A 16,883-nucleotide genomic window follows, 5' to 3' on the forward strand; every position below is an offset into this window, starting at 1 on the left:
GAAAAATGATCAGAAAAGCCATTTCTATTCATATTTACATATGCACGCACACACACAGGTTGGACAAAGTAAGCGTCATAGCATCATAATTTTGAAATACCTATTAAACAGTCAAAAGCTTGTTTATTTTTATGTTTTTTTTACTTATTATTAGTGTTGCTTAATATGTTTTGCTAAAATTGCTATTTCTTTTCAGATATTATCAGAAAAAGGTAATTAAAATTCATCAAAATGACAGATCTGTTGGACTTTCAAAGAGGTCAAATTGTTGGTGCTCGTATGGCTAGCGTAACGAAAACAGCCGAAATGTTTGGTGTATCAATAAATACTGTTTCGAAAGTAATGACAGCCTTTGAGAAAGAGGGAAAAACCTCCTTGTTGAAACAAAACTCTGGAAGAAAACCAAAACTTTCAGATAGGAATCGTTGGACTCTTACGCGATTGTTAGAAAGGATCACAAAAGTACAGCTTCCAAAATTACTGCAGAGCTTAATGACCACCTTGACAACCCAGTTTCCACAAAAACTGTTCACTGGGAGCTGCACAAAACCGGATTTCATGGGAGAGCTGCAATCAGAAAACCACTACTTTCAAAAACAAACGTTGCAAAGTGTTTAGAGTTGAGTAAAAACCTACAGAATGTTATTTTCTGGGCTGAGTCATCCGTTACCTTATTTCTGACCACTGGCCAAGTATACGCATATTTGATCCAGACTGCTTTCTTCCAACTGTTAAACATGGAGGAGGATCTGTGATGATCTTGGGGACAATATCTTGGAAATCTGCCAGCCCAATGGTTTCTCTTCATGGCAGAATTAATTGTCAAGACTATTTAAATATTTTAACTGATCAAATTCATCCTATGGTTGCAGGACTGTTTCCAGAGGGAAACACAATCTTTCAGGATGGTAATGCACCAATTCATACAGCTAAAATTGTTACTGAATGGCACGAGGAACATTCTAGTGAAGTTGAACATCTTATCTGGCCACCACAATCCCCAGATCTCAATGTTATTGAACATTTATGGTGCATTTTAGAAAAACAAGTAAGAAGTCGACATCCTCCACCATCATCACTACAAGAACTGGAGACTGTTTTAGCTGAAGAATGGACAAAAATTCCTTTGGAAACAATTCAAACTTTGTACGAGTCCATACCTTGTAGAATTCAAGCTGTAATTACTGCCAAAGTTGGTCCTAAACCATGTTAAAATGAATTTCTTTGAAATTTTAAGGTGTTTCCATTATTTTGTCCAACCTCTGTGTATATATATATATATATATATATATATATATAAATCTTTAGTTAAATATATTCAATAAGAATATTATGTACTGAATTTATATTGAGTGCTCAATTGTATCAAAATATTAATACTCTTAAAGTATTTATATATTTAATACAAGCGATATTATATACATACTCTTTACTCTTTTACTCTTTTACTTGTTTCAGTCATTTGACTGCGGCCATGCTGGAGCAGCGCCTTTAATCGAGCAACTTGACCCCGGGACTTATTCTTTTTGTAAGCCCAGTACCTATTCTATCGGTCTCTTTTGCCGAACCGCTAAGTAACGGGAACATAAACACACCAGCATCGGTTGTCAAGCAATGCTAGGGGGACAAACACAGACACACAAACACACACATGCATATATATATATATATACATATATACGACGGGCTTCTTTCAGTTTCCGTCTACCAAATCCACTCACAAGGCTTTGGTTGGCCCAAGGCTATAGTAGAAGACATTTGCCTAAGGTGCCACGCAGTGGGACAACCCGGAACCATGTGGTTGGTAAGCAAGCTACTTACCACACAGCCACTCCTGCGCCTATGTGTACGTTTGTGATAAGATAAGCCATGTTTTTGAGAAAATGATTTACCACAAATATTACAGTGATATGGCTTCTCACCAGTGTGAATACGTTTATGAGCAGTTAAGTCACCACTTTGAGAAAATGATTTATCACAGACATCACAGTGATACGGTTTCTCTCCTGTATGAATATTTATGTGCCTCGTTAAATAATAATTTCTTGGGAATGATTCACCACAGATGCCACACTGATAGGGTTTCTCTCCTGTATGAATACGTTTGTGAATAGTTAAGTTACTGCTCTGAGAGAATGATTTATCACAGACGTCACAATGATATGGCTTCTCCCCTGTATGAATACGTTTGTGACTTCTTAAGTGACTTTTTTGAGATAATGATTTACCACATATATCACAGTGATATGGCTTCTCTCCTATATGAATACGTTTGTGATCAGTCAAGGAAGTATTTCTAGAGAATGATTTACCACAGATATCACAGTGATATGGCTTTTCTCCTGTATAAGTACATTTGTGTTTAGTTAAGTCACAATTTTGAAAGTATGATTTACCACAAATATCACAGGGATAAGGTTTCTTTCCTGGATGGATGCTTTTGTGAGAAGTTAAGTCACCACTCTGAGAGAAGGATTTGCCACAGATATCACAGCAATATGGCTTCTCCCCAGTATGGTTTCATTTGTGTACTGTTACTTTACTCTTTGAAGTGAATGATTTACCACAAATATCACAAGAATATGGTTTCTCTCCCGTATGAATTAATTTGTGAGTAGTTAATTTAGCATTCGAAGAGAATGATTTACCACAGACATCACATGAATATGGCTTCTCACCTGTATGAATACTTTTATGTAAAGTTAGATGAATTCTTTGAGAGAATGATTTACCACAGATATCACAGTGATATGGCCTCTCACCTGTATGAACGCATTTGTGTTTTGTTAAGATACTACCATTAGAGAATGATTTCCCACAGATATCACAGCAATATGGCTTCTCCCCAGTATGCGTACGGTTGTGAATAGCCAAGTAACTGTTTGCAGAAAATGATTTGCCACAAATATCACAGTGATGCGGTTTCTCCCCAATGTGAATGCGTTTGTGTCTAGACAACTCACTACTTTGGGAGAATGGTTGACCACAGGTATCACAAAGATATGGCTTTTCACTTGTGTGAACAAGTTTGTGTTTAGTTAAGTGACATGTTTGAGAGAATGAGTCACCACAGATATCACAAAGATACGGCCTCTCACCAGTATGAACATGCTTGTGTTTAGATAAATTACCAGTTATCAAGAGACATTTTCCACATATATCACGCCGATATGGTTTCTCTCCTGTATGAATACGTGTGTGTTTTATTAACAAACTATTTCAGAGAATGATTTACCACAGATTTCACAGGGATATGGCTTCTCCCCTGTATGAATACATTGGTGTCTGGACAAATGACATTTTTGAGAAAATGATTTCCCACAGATATCACACCGATATGGTTTCTCTCCTGTATGAGTACGTATGTGTCTTGTTAACACACTATTGTCAGAGAATGATTTACCACAGATGTCACAGTGATAAGGTTTCTCTCCTGTATGAATGCGTTTGTGTTTGGACAAATGACATTTTTGAGAGAATGCGTCACCACAGATGTCACAGTGATATGGTTTCTCTCCTGTATGAATACGTTTGTGAGTAGTTAAATTACTAATCTGGGAGAATGATTTGCTACAAATATCACAATGGTATGGTTTCTCTCCTGAAAATGATTTCCCACAGATATCACAATGATATGGTTTCTCTTCAGTATGAATACATTTGTGAGTGATTAGGCTACCTTTTTGAGAGGTATTACATTGATACAATGTTTTATCTGTCTCGTTCAACATCTCATCAGAATAATCAATATATTTCAGATCTTTTGCAACTGTCCCCTCACAACTCATTTTTCTTAATATTGCTTCTCTTTCTCTACAATACAGATAATTTTTTCTAGTTTTAGCTTTTTAAATTTGTCTCCACAAAATATTTCTACTGTTTTATTTCCATCACTGGTTACTTTTGTCAATATCTGGAGTTGTTGTAAACTCTTTTGTAAATTTGCCTTAATTTATTCCAATCAATGAAGCAGAAAAGTTTTGCTATTATTCCCAGTTCACAGGAAATATTTCATTTCCCAATAAATTCCATCATGGATTTATGTAAGTAGGGTTATATCTGTTCTCTGAAACATCATCCTTTAGTCTTGAAAAGACAAATATTGTTGATGGAGCTGAAGTAAAATATTTTTGTGTGCCAATATTTTTGTGTGCCAATACATATATTTTTTAATAATATATTATTATTATTAATATAAGGAAATTAATATCCAAACTCATCATAAAGAAATTATTATCCAAACTCATCATATTTTGTATCTCTGAAGAGCAGAAGCGTTGTCTATAAATGTTTATCAATATAGGATTTCATTATAGGGACAACTCTTCTGTGAAACGATCGTAAGATGCTTTAAATTATTAATTCAAAACTTTTAAACTATCATATATATTTATACATTATATTTATACTTATACATATTTACATATATTTTTATATATATATTTATATATACGATAGAGGATCAGAATCGAAATCGATCAATGGAAATTGCAGCTGAGTTACCAGTGCCGGTGGCACATAAGAGAACCATCCGTTCGTGACCGTTGCCAGCGCCGCCCCGACTGGCCTCGTGCCGGTGGCACGTAAAAGCACCATCCGTTCGTGGCCGTTTGCCAGCTCCGTCTGGCACCTGTGCGGGTGGCACGTAAAAAGCACCCACTACACTCACGGAGTGGTTGGCGTTAGGAAGGGCATCCAGCCGTAGAAACACTGCTAGATCAGACTGGGCCTGATGCAGCCTTCTGGCTTCACAGACCCCAGCTGAACCGTCCAACCCATGCTAGCATGGAAAGCGGACGCTAAATGATGATGATAATATTTATATATTTTTAATACAACAACTATTTTCACATGGGTATATCTTTCTGAGGAGTTTTGATTTTAATTTCCTTATATTAATAATAATATATTATTAAAAAATATATATATATATATCGCTTGTATTAAATATATAGATATTTTAATAGTATTAATACTTTGATACAATTGAGCACTCAATATAAATTCAGTATATAATATTCTCATTGAATATATTTAACTAAAGATTTATGCACTTTGCTCTCTTTGCTCTGGAAAAACAATATCTAGGAATTTCACTGAAAGATATACCAATTCCTTCCAAAGACACATATTTATTAGCATTACTTCAGAAAACAAATGACTTAAACGAATGAGATGGAAAGCATTCTTTTATGACAAGGGAATGATAAATGACCAAAGGAATAATACTTATGGACTGAAATCATATAAAAACCCTCCACATAATCTGCTATTAATGGACTTTGAAAATGCAATATTAGATATGATAAAATCCGTAAAATTCTCTCCATTTTATTCCGAATACCAAAAGAATCTTACCAAGATAGTCAACAATATTATAAAATCACTTTATATACACGTTTATATACAGGAAATCTATATACACGTTATATACAGGAAATCTATATTCTATTAACAAACAATTGCAGCGTGGAAGGTGTTTATAAGCCATTTAAGAAACACACAAAAACCGTTAGATTCACTTCAACATTTAAATTTAATTTGTCAAAATATTTTCGTCGCTTTGAAACTGCGACCTGTTCAGTGACAAAACTTCGTGCAGCACAAAGTTTTGTCACTGAACAGGTCGCAGTCTCAAAGCGACGAAAATATTTTGACAAATTAAATTTAAATGTTGAAGTGAATCTAACGGTTTTTGTGTGTTTCTTAAATGACTTATAAACACCTTCCACACTGCAATTGTTTTCGTTCTGGCACATGATCTCAGATCAAGTCACTCGCTATGCAAGTACATCTCTGTAATATATTCTATTACTCCTGCTCAATATCAAGAATTTATGCATAAAGAATTATGCAAATCTTATAAAATTACTAATCCATCAAGTTTAGAAATGATAAATAAAGAACATTATATAATTATGTGTAAATTAGACGTTGAAGACCGCACGGAAATATATACTCCAAATACACCACATTTTAATCTGAAAGACCACAAATTAAATTTTAATATTAATCTTACTTTTAGACTAATTTGTCCAACTAAATCGGACATCGGAAGGATAAGGAAGAATATTTTTGTTCTGTTAAGGATGATGATGTCAATTGTTTTAATCATCCTCTTCTTTCTCCTGAAACTCATCACCATTGCTATCTTCAATATATTGTTTCCATGTCATAACGACCAATACTATTATAACAAGCATCATCATAACGACGACGACGATTACCGCCGCCGCCACTCCTCCACCACCACCACCACCACCACAACGGGTATAACCAATTCCCATCTAAATCAGAATTTTGGGGGAAATCATAAATGCTAAGGTCAACGACACTTCGGTCAGTGTGTAAATTCTGTGTAACACCGAAATCTCTCGCTCTCTCTATATTATAAAAATAGCCTGTCATTAAGTACAGTTGCAGTCGCTCGTACGTTGTTGAAGACAGATTGAACAAGCATGGGATTGGTTCAAGGGAAGTAACTCTACAATTACTTTTGATGGCTTTTGGCTTTACAATTGACTTGAACATTAAATTCAAAGGAACGAAACCAAATGTTAGTACTTTAAATTGTTTAATCTGATATTCCCGCAACTTATCACTCTCGCAAGCCAATAAAATAACCTCTACGATGTCGCTCAGCTTGTCAGAAATAGCAGCCAAATTTCCCTTAAAAATTCGTCTTGTTTTATATGAGGAATTGTACATTGGGTAATGTTGTCTGGGATGCATTATGTCTGAATAAAAATGGGACAGTCAGTCACAGCTGGAACGCCTTTGATTAAAGATCTGTTCAAGCAAGGTCGACTTGAGCCTAAACAGTTCCTTACCACTCTGCATGCATAGATTATCGCACTAAATCTTGCAATTAACCAATCCAATTAAACACAAGATAATGTCAGGTTGCAGTTTAGCTTTCCACTTGGTTGAAGTACGGTGTGTCTGGGGTACCACTTCTATGGATTGTACCTAAGAGCTATAGGTCTGTTCAAATTAGATCTTATTGGAGTCTTTATAATGATATTTATCACCACATCATCAGCTTGTGTCTCGTTTGATAGTTTGATAAACAATCGCATTTTCAAAATCTTAAAGCTCATCATCATCGTTTAATGCCCGTTTTCCGTGCTAGCACAGGTTAAAAACAATGTGAAGCTGTTGACAAGTGATCAAGACCTTTAACAATTTGCTGTACTGTTAAGCCAAGTGATATTGTAGTTGTGGTTGGTGAAAGCACCCATGCTGGTAACATGTAAAAGCACTTGTACTGATGACATGTGAAAGCACCTGTGCTGGTAAAAGCACCTGTGCTGATGACATGTGAAAGCACCTGTGCTGGTGATTCATAAAAAATGCCCAGTACACTCTGTGGAGTGGTTGGCATTAGGAAGGGTATCCAGCCATAGAAACCATGCTAAAATCAGACTGGAACTTGATTCAGATCTCTGGCTTACCAGTTCTAGTCAAACCATCTAACTTATGCCAATATGGAAACTGGATGCTAAATGATGATGATGGTATATTTGAGAGAGTAATCTGAATGCTAAAGGGTTAAGCACACCTCACTCCCTGTAGTTCATATCCAGGAAAAACCTTTTTTATTGCATTAAAGCACCTAATATTTAAAGCAGTTTTGTATATAGGACCATGGGTGATTTTTTTGGGGAGACTTTTTTTTGTAGGGGAAGTGTACCTTATATGCCATGAAATATAATATCTGTCTTTCTTTGTATAAAGGTTGCACGTGATCGAATACTGAAGGATTGGGATTTTGTGGAAGGTATTGATGTTTCTGCTGCTGAGTGCGGTTCTGGTTACCCAAATGGTAAGCAATGCTTGTACATTGATGTCATTATGGTTGTGTGTTACAACTGACTGTGAGACGATGTATATGATGTGATGTTTTAACTGGTTGGGATAATATTCAGAAGACAGTGTGTTTTTGTGTGTATTTTATGTTGATGAGAATCTGTGTGTGTATTAATGTGGAACTGTGTTTCCATGTATTAACTCTTTAGCTTTCACATTATTCTGTCAAAAATAATGCTTCTTTATTCACATTGTTTTAATTAGTCATGCCTTATCTCGTAGCTTTGAGATTTTGATGAGGTAGCTGTTAATTTTTACAAGGATATTGTAGAGTTGGTGTGAAAGGCCACATCTGGTCGGTTTGAACATAAAACAGGTAGAATATTTTGGCCAGACACGGTCAGTTTAAATGGTTAATGTTAGTGAGACATATGTGTGTAATGTTAGTGAGATGGTGTATGTCTATTTGTAATTAATGTTAGTGAGAATGTGTGTGTAAATTAATGTTAGTGAGACTGTGTATAATAAGTATTAATGTGACAATGTGTATTGGTTATTGTCAGTTTTGCATTTTGGTTGTACCTGTAGAGTAATGATTTGATGTTTGTAGCATCATCTGTGGTGTGCCATGAGATTGTATGATGTCTGTGACAATGTGTGTGCAATTTGCTGACAGTGCAACAATATTTGTGGTATGTAGTACAATGACAATGAGATAATACATGTGGTGTGATGGCAGTGTATATGTTATGATAAAAGTGTGAAAGACTGTAAGATGATAATAATATGATTCAAAATGATTGTAAAATGGTGACATGGACGTTTTCAGTAAAAAAAATTACTCGAATACAGCCTTACACATTGTTCATTCTGAGATAGTCCAGTGCACCAAATTATACCACAATGTCATTAATCCTACTCTCTGTTTATATACTACAGTATCATACCTATCATCAGACATCACAAAACTACACTTTTACAATCTCCACACAACTGCCAATTCAGATTTTCTGAAATCTTTGGATCCAAAGCCTTTCTAGATTATTGATTTTTCCAAACCAGGAATGGTTTCCTCTAAATTAAACAAATATTAAATTTTCTTAAACATTTAAATGTCATACTGCTAATTGTGCCATAGTACAAGTGATTAAAGTTTATCAATATTGTACTGTGCAACATAGTGTGAAACAGGGCCACCTGAGTAACATAGTGTGAAACAGGGCCACCTGTGTAACATAGTGTGAAACAGGGTCACCTGTGTAACATACTGTGAAACAGGGCCACGTGAGTAACATACTGTGAAACAAGGCCACCTGTGTAACATACTGTGAAACAGGGTCATCTGTGTAATGTACTGTGAAACAGGGTCATCTGTGTAATGTACTGTGAAACAGGGCCACGTGAGTAACATACTGTGAAACAAGGCCACCTATGTAATGTACTGTGAAACAGGGTCATCTGTGTAATGTACTGTGAAACAGGGCCACCTGTGTAACATACTGTGAAACAGGGCCACTAGTCTGGGGGCTGCAGGAATTTGAAGTTCCTGTTTGTAAATTAGTGTGGATTAGAAGAGTTTCTGGGCCATCAGTGTCTGAAAAGTTGCTGTTGTATCTCTAGTATCTGTTTGTGACAGTAGTCATACATTTACTTAGATAATTCTTCCTTCAGTATGTCTAGATGCAGCAGTATTGCAGTACTACATAGCTGTTGTATTTTCATACATCATGATATCACACACCTTACAATATTTTCATGCAGTACAATATTACATACACTTACTTCTTTACAATATCTTAAGTAGCTCCCACCACAATATTGCACACACACACACACATAGTATCGTCAGACACCACATAGAATACAGCATTATATACATCTGCAAGATCACACACCATTACTATAACATATACCTTTATGACTGTATTTCTGTATTACATATTTAGTATTACAATTTTATATCCTTAAAGCTCCAGTTCACCACACACTTACTATATATTGTATGATCTTCTAAACTACTTTACAGATCCACTCACCAAGAAGTTTTTAAGACATCACATGGACAAAGTGTTTGGTTTCCCACAAATTGTACGCTTCAGTTGGTCTACAGCATCAAGTATTTTGGATAAAGATGCAGCACTGGTTGAATGGTAATTTACATGAAATATGCTAATATTGTGATTGAATTAACTAAGATTTCCAGTTTAAAGTGGTATTAGATATTATATACATTGATTTTGGACAGAAAAGGGTCACAGGCCTACTTGTTGCTTGTTTCTGTCTCTAATTAGTATTCAGAGGCAATGACGAAAGACCGAGATCTCTGAAGATATGCTGTGACTGCAAAGACCTGACAAATAATGAGTTCATGGCTGCTTCCTGCACCGGTTTCGTATAGCCCCAGCCCATCCAAAGTACCTTGGATTGCAAAATGACCTGCTGTGCTTACCTTGGATCATAGGTTGACCTGCTGTGCTTGAGGAGACCTATTGAATCAAGTACATCAACATCAAAATAAATATCAAATGGAAATTGTAGTTGTGATACCTGTGCTGGTGGCATGTAAAAAGCACCATCTAAATGTGGCCGATGCTAGCACCACCTTGACTGGCTTCTGTGCCGGTGGCACGTAAAAAGCACCGACTGATCGTGGCCACTGCCAGCCTCCCCTGGCATCTGTGCTGGTGGCACATAAAAAGCACCCACTTCACTCACAGAGTGGTTGGTGTTAGGAAGGGCATCCAGCTGTAGAAACACTGCCAAATCAGATTGGAGCTTCCTGGCTTCCTAGACCCCGGTCGAACTGTCCAACCCATGCTAGCACGGAAAACGGATGTTAAACGGTGATGATGATGATGATTTACATATAGATATCAGTATCTTATTTAACTTCAAGTTCACAGATTTACAAGGACAGGGAAGATGAGATTGCTTGATGTTCATGTCTCTCCTAAGATTATTAGAACTAGTTTCAACCAGGAATTATAACTTTGAAACTTTATTCCTTATTCTGTTGCACTTACCACTCAAGACATTTATATACTGATTTCTCAGACTGGTACAAAGTAACACATTTGTAGAGGTGATACGTAAAAGGTGCTTGTGCTAGTGACATATCAAAGGCACCTGTACCAGTGACACATGAGAGGGACCCATGTCGGTGACACGTGAGAGGCATCCATGCTGGTGACATGTAAAAGGACCTAGTACATTCTGTAGAGTGGTTGACTTTAGGAAGGGCATCCTGCCATAGAAACTAAGTCAAAACAGACTGGGACCTGGTGCAGCACTCTATCTTACCAGTTCCAGTTAAACTGTGTAACCTAATCCAGCATGGACAACGGACACTAAATGATGATAATAGGGTATAGGTTATTGAATTGCTCTTGATATATATTTATTATTTTTTTTCCATGCGCCCTTTTCAAGCCTAGCCAGGCTCACGGGCCCGGTTTCTCAGTTTCTATGATGTATGTGTTCCCCTCAGCTGGACGGGACGCCAGTCCATCGCAGCGTTACTCAAGAAACAGGAAGAAAGAATGAGAAAAAGTTGGGGCGAAAGAGTACAACAGGGGTTGCTACCAACCCCTGCTGGAGTCTCATGGAGCTTTAGGTGTTTTTGCTCAATAAACACACACAACGCCCGGTCTGGGAATCGAAACCATGATCCTCCAACTGCGAGTCCGCTACCCTAACCACTGGGCCATTGCGCCTCCACCTCTTGATATATAACAAGTATTATTTTTTTCCCCATCCTATTAGGTTGAAAAATAAAGAAATAAGACTGAAAAGTAATTAGTTTGGTGGTCTACTATTTCTGTTACCCTTTTGAGAGGAGGGATAAGCAATTCTCATGACCTTCTACAGGACTTCTGAAATTAGTAGGAAGGAAAGTAAAAGGTATCCTCAAACCAAAGAATTGGTCTAAATGCTTGCAACAGAGTGAACATTGTTAAAGGTAGCCAACCCTAACCCTAACCTGGACAATGGATTAAGAAAGGCCATAACAGAATTTGAACTCAGAATGCAGTGAACTGAAACAAATATTACAAATTGCGACTGACAGTGTAATGCCTCTACCAGTCCATAGTCCCAGAAAATTGAAGGCAAAATCAATGTTGATGGGACTTGAATTCAGAAAGCAAAGTGGCAGAATAAATAGTGGACGGTATTTTGTATGATACTAACGATTCTGCCAATTTGCTGCCTACAGGTTAGGCAGAGGCATTGTTGTGTAGTTAAGAAATGTGGCAGCTTGGGCAAGTCTCTTTTGCTATAGTGGACACTAAGTGGTGGTAGTGGTGGCGGTGGCGGTTAAACCATGTTAATGTTAGCAATGCATTTGTGTATTTGTATATTAATGATATATTTTCTTCATTTTCTTTAATTCCTGTCACCATTAGGGAAGATGATGATGAAGCAGACGACAAGGAAAATCCTGGAGCTGGGTCAGCCTCATTGCTTACATTTTTCTCTTCCAAAGCAGATAAAGGACTCAAACATAAACGGCATAGATTCTTTACAGAGAGAAATCTGTATTCTGTTTCTCAAATCTAGCTGATGTACATTTTATTTTAAACTATTTTTTTCTTTGTATTATTAAAAAACGAAAAAATTAAATTCTTTTGTATTCAATAAACCTCCTTTGCTCTTAAACTGGTTTCACTCTTTGGACTGGGGCCGTAGATCATAAACCCCCCTGTATTTATTTCACTCTGATAGTAATTTTATCAGTCTCTGTTTGCCATACTGCTGGTAATTGTTTCTGACCCAATACTGGTACCAATGCTGTTGAGTCAAAAACACAGACCACCTCCAGCATTGTGTGTGTGTGTATGTGCATGCGTACGCATGTGTGTACACACACACACACACACACACACACACACACACATACAATATCTGTACATCACTTCAAACACCACTCTCTCTCTCTCTCTCTGTATATATATATATATATATATATATATATATATATATAAATAAGGATAAGATTGTTAATTTAAATTAAATAACGTTCTTAATAAGTGGCCAGCATGGAAATAAAAACCTTATTCGTATGTTGTATTTATATATATATATGTATTTATGTTACTATCTGTGTATATTTCACTGATGAGGCAAAGCATTTCTAAATGCAAAGCCAGAAATCCGGGACTTGAAATACTCTAGTAATTTTTTACTAGTTTTATTTTGTCTTTTTGTCTTCTCTCCTTGTGCTATATGAACACTTAAGGTAGTTTTAGAGTCAGATCCTGGCTGCTATTTTCAGCATGGCGGTATCTCGTAGATACCCTAGGTTATAACATATATATAATCTTTTACGGGTTTCAGTGTTTCAGTCCAGGGCTGAGGTCATATTAGTGCACCTCCTGTAGTTAGGAGTTAAACCCTCCAAGATCTTCCAAATATATATCACTTCATATTTCTCTCGTCTTTTCTCCAGGGATATATATATATATATATATCCATATATTTTGTGTTGCAAGACAGTGTGTGAGAGAGAATCGTGATGTGGTAGGAGAGAAATGTGTTCGCATGGAGGATGGTTCACTTGCGCTAAATGAGGATGCAAGAGAGAAGCTTGGAGACGCCACTATGAAGGTTACTGAATGAGGAAAATGAATGGGATAAAGAGAGTCTGCCGAATGTTGACCCTACAGAGGGACCAGCTATCCGAGTTGATAGTTCCGTGGTAGCTAAGGCAATTAGAAGCATGAAGACAGGGAAAGCCCCAGGCCCATCAGGAATTACTGCAGAGATGCTCAAAATATCTGGCAGTGTCGGCTATAACCTAGTCACCCGTATAGTCAACCAGGTGATACACGAAGGAGTCATACCCAATGACTGGTGCAGCAGCATACTAGTCAACTGCTACAAAGGTAAAGGTGATGCCCTAGATACAAATAATTACAGAGGTATCAAGCTGTTGGATCAAGTAATGAAGGTTACGGAGAGGGTCATAGCCCAACTAATTAGAGAAAGAGTTAGTTTAGATGAGATGCAGTTTGGGTTCGTGCCAGGAAAAAGTACCACTGATGCTATATTCCTGGTAAGGCAGCTGCAGGAGAAATACCTAGCCAAAGATAAGCCCCTGTACCTGGCTTTCGTTGACATGGAGAAAGCTTTTGATAGGGTCCCCCGATCCCTTATCTGGTGGTCAATGAGGAAACTAGGGATAGATGAATGGCTGGTGAGGACTGTGCAAGCCATGTACAGAGATGCCGTAAGTAAGGTTAGGGTTGGCAACATGTACACAGAAGAATTCAAAGTAGAGGTTGGGGTCCACCAGGGTTCAGTACTCAGCCCCCTCCTATTTATCATAGTACTCCAGGCAATTACGGAGGAATTCAAGACAGGCTGTCCCTGGGAGCTCCTCTACGCTGACGACCTTGCTCTTATTGCTGAGTCACTATCAGAACTGGAGGAGAAGTTCCAGGTGTGGAAGGAGGGTTTAGAATCAAGGGGCCTTAGAGTCAACCTAGCTAAAACCAAAGTACTAATAAGTAGAAAGGTAGACAATCCACAAATATCTTCAGGAAGATGGCCCTGCTCGATCTGTAGAAAAGGTGTAGGTAGAAACTCTATAAGATGTACCCAGTGTAAGCTATGGACACATAAGAGGTGCAGCAATGTCAAAGGTAGGCTAACTGGGAAGATAGTTTTTGTATGTGGCAGATGCTCGGGAGCATTAACCTCCGAAAATCTGCAGAAAACAACTTCCGTCACTTTCCAGGGGGAAAAACTAGAAGTAGTTGATAGCTTCCGTTATCTAGGTGACCAAGTCAGTAGTGGGGGTGGGTGCGCTGAAAGTGTAACTGCTAGAATAAGAATAGCCTGGGCAAAGTTTAGGGAGCTCTTACCTCTGCTGGTGACTAAAGGCCTCTCGCTCAGAGTAAAAGGCAGACTGTATGATGCGTGTGTACGAACAGCCATGCTACATGGCAGCGAAACATGGGCTGTGACTGCTGAGGACATGCGTAAGCTCGTGAGGAATGAAGCCAGTATGCTCCGATGGATGTGTAATGTCAGTGTACATACTCGACAGAGCGTTAGCACCTTGAGAGAAATGTTGTACCTAAGAAGCATCAGTTGTGGTGTGCAAGAGAGACGATTGCGCTGGTATGGTCATGTGGCGAGAATGGATGAAGATAGGTATGTGAGAAAGTGCCAATCCCTAGCAGTTGAGGGAACCCGTGGAAGAGGTAGACCCAGGAAACCTGGGACGAGGTGGTGAAGCACGACCTTCGAACTTTAGGCCTCACTGAGGAAATGACCAGAGACCGAGACCTTTGGAAATATTCTGTACGTGAGAAGACCAGGCAGGACAAGTGAGCCCAGCCCACTTATGAATGCCTTTCCTCCCTTGGACACAAAGACCGTTGAGGCAAGCGAAGTCGATATAGAACCTCATCCGACGACAGACACCCATCCCAACCCCCCATGCTTGCGAAGACATGTTGGGGCAAGCGAAATCGAAATCGAAATCGAAACCGAATTGAACCAGCCAGGATCCCTGGCCTGGTGGTACGTAAAAAGCACTATCCGACTCGGGGCCGTGGCACGTAAAATACTCCAATGCGACCGTACGACAGGCACCCATGCCAACCCCCTTTGCTTGTGAAGACATGTTGGGGCAAGCGAAATCGAAATCGAATTGAACCAGCCAGGATCCCTGGCCTGGTGGTACGTAAAAAGCACTATCCGACTCGTGGCCGTGGCACGTAAAATACTCCAATGCGACCGTACGACAGGCACCCTTGCCAACCCCCTTTGCTTGTGAAGACATGTTGGGGCAAGCGAAATCGAAATCGAATTGAACCAGCCAGGATCCCTGGTCTGGTGGTACGTAAAAAGCACTATCCGACTCGTGGCCGATGCCAGCACCGCCTCGACTGGCTTCCGTGCCGGTGGCACATAAAATACACCAATCTGACCGTGGCCGTTGCCAGCCCCGCCTGGCACCTGTGCAGGTGGCACGTAAAAAGCACCCACTACACTCACGGAGTGGTTGGCGTTAGGAAGGGCATCCAGCTGTAGAAACATTGCCAAATTAGACTGGAGCCTGGTGCAGCCTTCTGGCTTCCCAGAACCCCGGTCGAACCGTCCAACCCATGCTAGCATGGAGAACGGACGTTAAACGACGACGATGATGATGATGATATATCCCTTTAAAACTTGCAAGGTACTGGTCAACCTGAATAATTAGAAAAAATTTCCTATCTAATTTATTCTTCAGTGGGAAAATTTGTTTCTCTGGAATTCTTGATTTCCTATGTTTCCATGTCTGATAGATTTTATGGTAGCAAATGAGCAAAATAAATAGAACATTGCATTAAAATTAGTTTAGTTATTCCCTTGTACATTCTGAGATCAAAATTCTTTGAATTGTACCGAATTCTTCCAGAATATATATACAAGAACGGTACAAATATAGGTTAAGTAACAACAAATACAAAAGTATTTTGTCATGTTCTACAGTTTGTTATCCGCTCCCCTCAAAGCTGCGAGATGGCAGAATTGTTAGCATGCTCGGCTAATTGCTTTGTGGCATTTCATCCGTTTTTACATTCTGAGCTTAAATTTTGCTGAGGTTGACTTTGCCTTTCACCCTTTCGAGATCGATAAAATAAGTACCAGTTGAGTACTGGGGTTGATATAATCGACTTATCTCCTCTCCTGAAATTGCTGGCCTTGTGCCAAAAATCGAAATCAATATTTGGAACAGTTGTTTCTAACATAGACATAACACCAGAAATGAAGGGGTGGGGGTGAGAGTCAATTAAAACCACTCCAGTACATGACTGATACTCTTTATTCTATTGATTCTGAAAGGCAGAGCCGACCTCAGTGGGATTTGAACTTGGAACACAAAGGGTCATAATATATAGGACAGGGAATATTTGTTTGACTCTTGTGTGAGTTTGTCAGATACAAAATGGTTTCAAATTTTGGCATGAACCCGGCAGTTTTAGAGGAGAAAGTTAATTGATTATGTTGATCCCAGTACATGACTGGTGCCTATTTTATCAACCCCGAAAGAATGAAAAGCAAAGTTGACCTCAGTGGAATTT

The 16,883-nt window shown here is 38.5% G+C and overlaps 1 protein-coding gene and 1 long non-coding RNA gene across 2 annotated transcripts in view; both read left to right on the forward strand.

Annotated features, from left to right (window-relative positions):
• LOC115229630 (ribonuclease H2 subunit A) overlaps positions 1-12,465 on the forward strand; it is an 86,230-nt gene extending 73,765 nt beyond the window's left edge. Inside the window, exons 6-8 of the mRNA XM_029799958.2 lie at positions 7,738-7,825; positions 9,836-9,959; positions 12,213-12,465. Coding sequence (XP_029655818.1) covers positions 7,738-7,825; positions 9,836-9,959; positions 12,213-12,366 — 366 coding nt within the window. The 3' untranslated portion in view covers positions 12,367-12,465. The remainder of the gene's footprint in view (positions 1-7,737; positions 7,826-9,835; positions 9,960-12,212) is intronic.
• Positions 2,676-3,773, forward strand: LOC118762140. The gene is made up of 3 exons (XR_004997918.1): positions 2,676-2,745; positions 2,822-2,989; positions 3,493-3,773. It is a non-coding gene; the product is annotated as an uncharacterized LOC118762140 (long non-coding RNA).
• Positions 12,466-16,883: the final 4,418 nt, after the last annotated feature.

This window comes from Octopus sinensis, linkage group LG2 (genome assembly GCF_006345805.1).
Source record: "Octopus sinensis linkage group LG2, ASM634580v1, whole genome shotgun sequence".
Classification (NCBI taxonomy): Eukaryota; Metazoa; Mollusca; class Cephalopoda; order Octopoda; family Octopodidae; genus Octopus; species Octopus sinensis.